We start from the raw sequence: 542 nt of genomic DNA, 5'->3' as shown, positions 1-542 counted from the left end.
ACACAAAAAGGAAGCCTACAGAGGGTGGAAGCATACAAAGGGTGGAAGCAAGGACAGGGCGCCTTGCTTAACAGAGAAATTGTCTGAGCAGCCAGGGACCAGGTTAGGAAAGCTAAAGTCCCAATAGAATTAAATCTGGTCAGGGACATCAAGGACGACAAGAAAAGCTTCTATAGGTACGTCGGAGATAAAAGGAAGATGAGGGGAAATGTGGGTCCTCTCTGGAACAAAACGGGAGACCTGGTTACCCGCGATATGGAGAAGGCGGAGATACTCAATGACTTTTTTGCCTTGGTCTTCACCGGCAAGTACTCCAGCCTCAGCGCCCAAGTCGCAGAAGGCAAAGGCAGGGACTGGGAGAATGAAGAACCATCCACTATAGGAGAAGATCAGGTTTGAGCCCATCTAAGGTACCTGAAGGTGCACAAGTCCATGGGACCTGATGAGATCCATCCGTGGGTCCCGAGGGAACTGGCAGATGAAGTTGCTAAGCCACTATCCATCATATTTGAGAAGTCGTGGCAGGCCGGTGAAGTTCCCAC

At 50.4% G+C, this 542-nt stretch overlaps 1 protein-coding gene across 1 annotated transcript in view; it reads left to right on the top strand.

Annotated features, from left to right (window-relative positions):
* Positions 1–255: 255 nt before the first annotated feature.
* Positions 256–542, top strand: part of LRR1 (leucine rich repeat protein 1) — a 99,893-nt gene continuing 99,606 nt past the window's right edge. The window contains exon 1 of the mRNA XM_009289912.2: positions 256–393. Within this exon, the coding sequence (XP_009288187.1) occupies positions 256–393 (138 nt within the window). The remainder of the gene's footprint in view (positions 394–542) is intronic.

This window comes from Aptenodytes forsteri, unplaced genomic scaffold (genome assembly GCF_000699145.1).
Source record: "Aptenodytes forsteri isolate BGI_AS27 unplaced genomic scaffold, ASM69914v1 Scaffold76, whole genome shotgun sequence".
Lineage (NCBI taxonomy): Eukaryota > Metazoa > Chordata > Aves > Sphenisciformes > Spheniscidae > Aptenodytes > Aptenodytes forsteri.
This window is presented reverse-complemented; position numbering and strand designations above follow the sequence as displayed.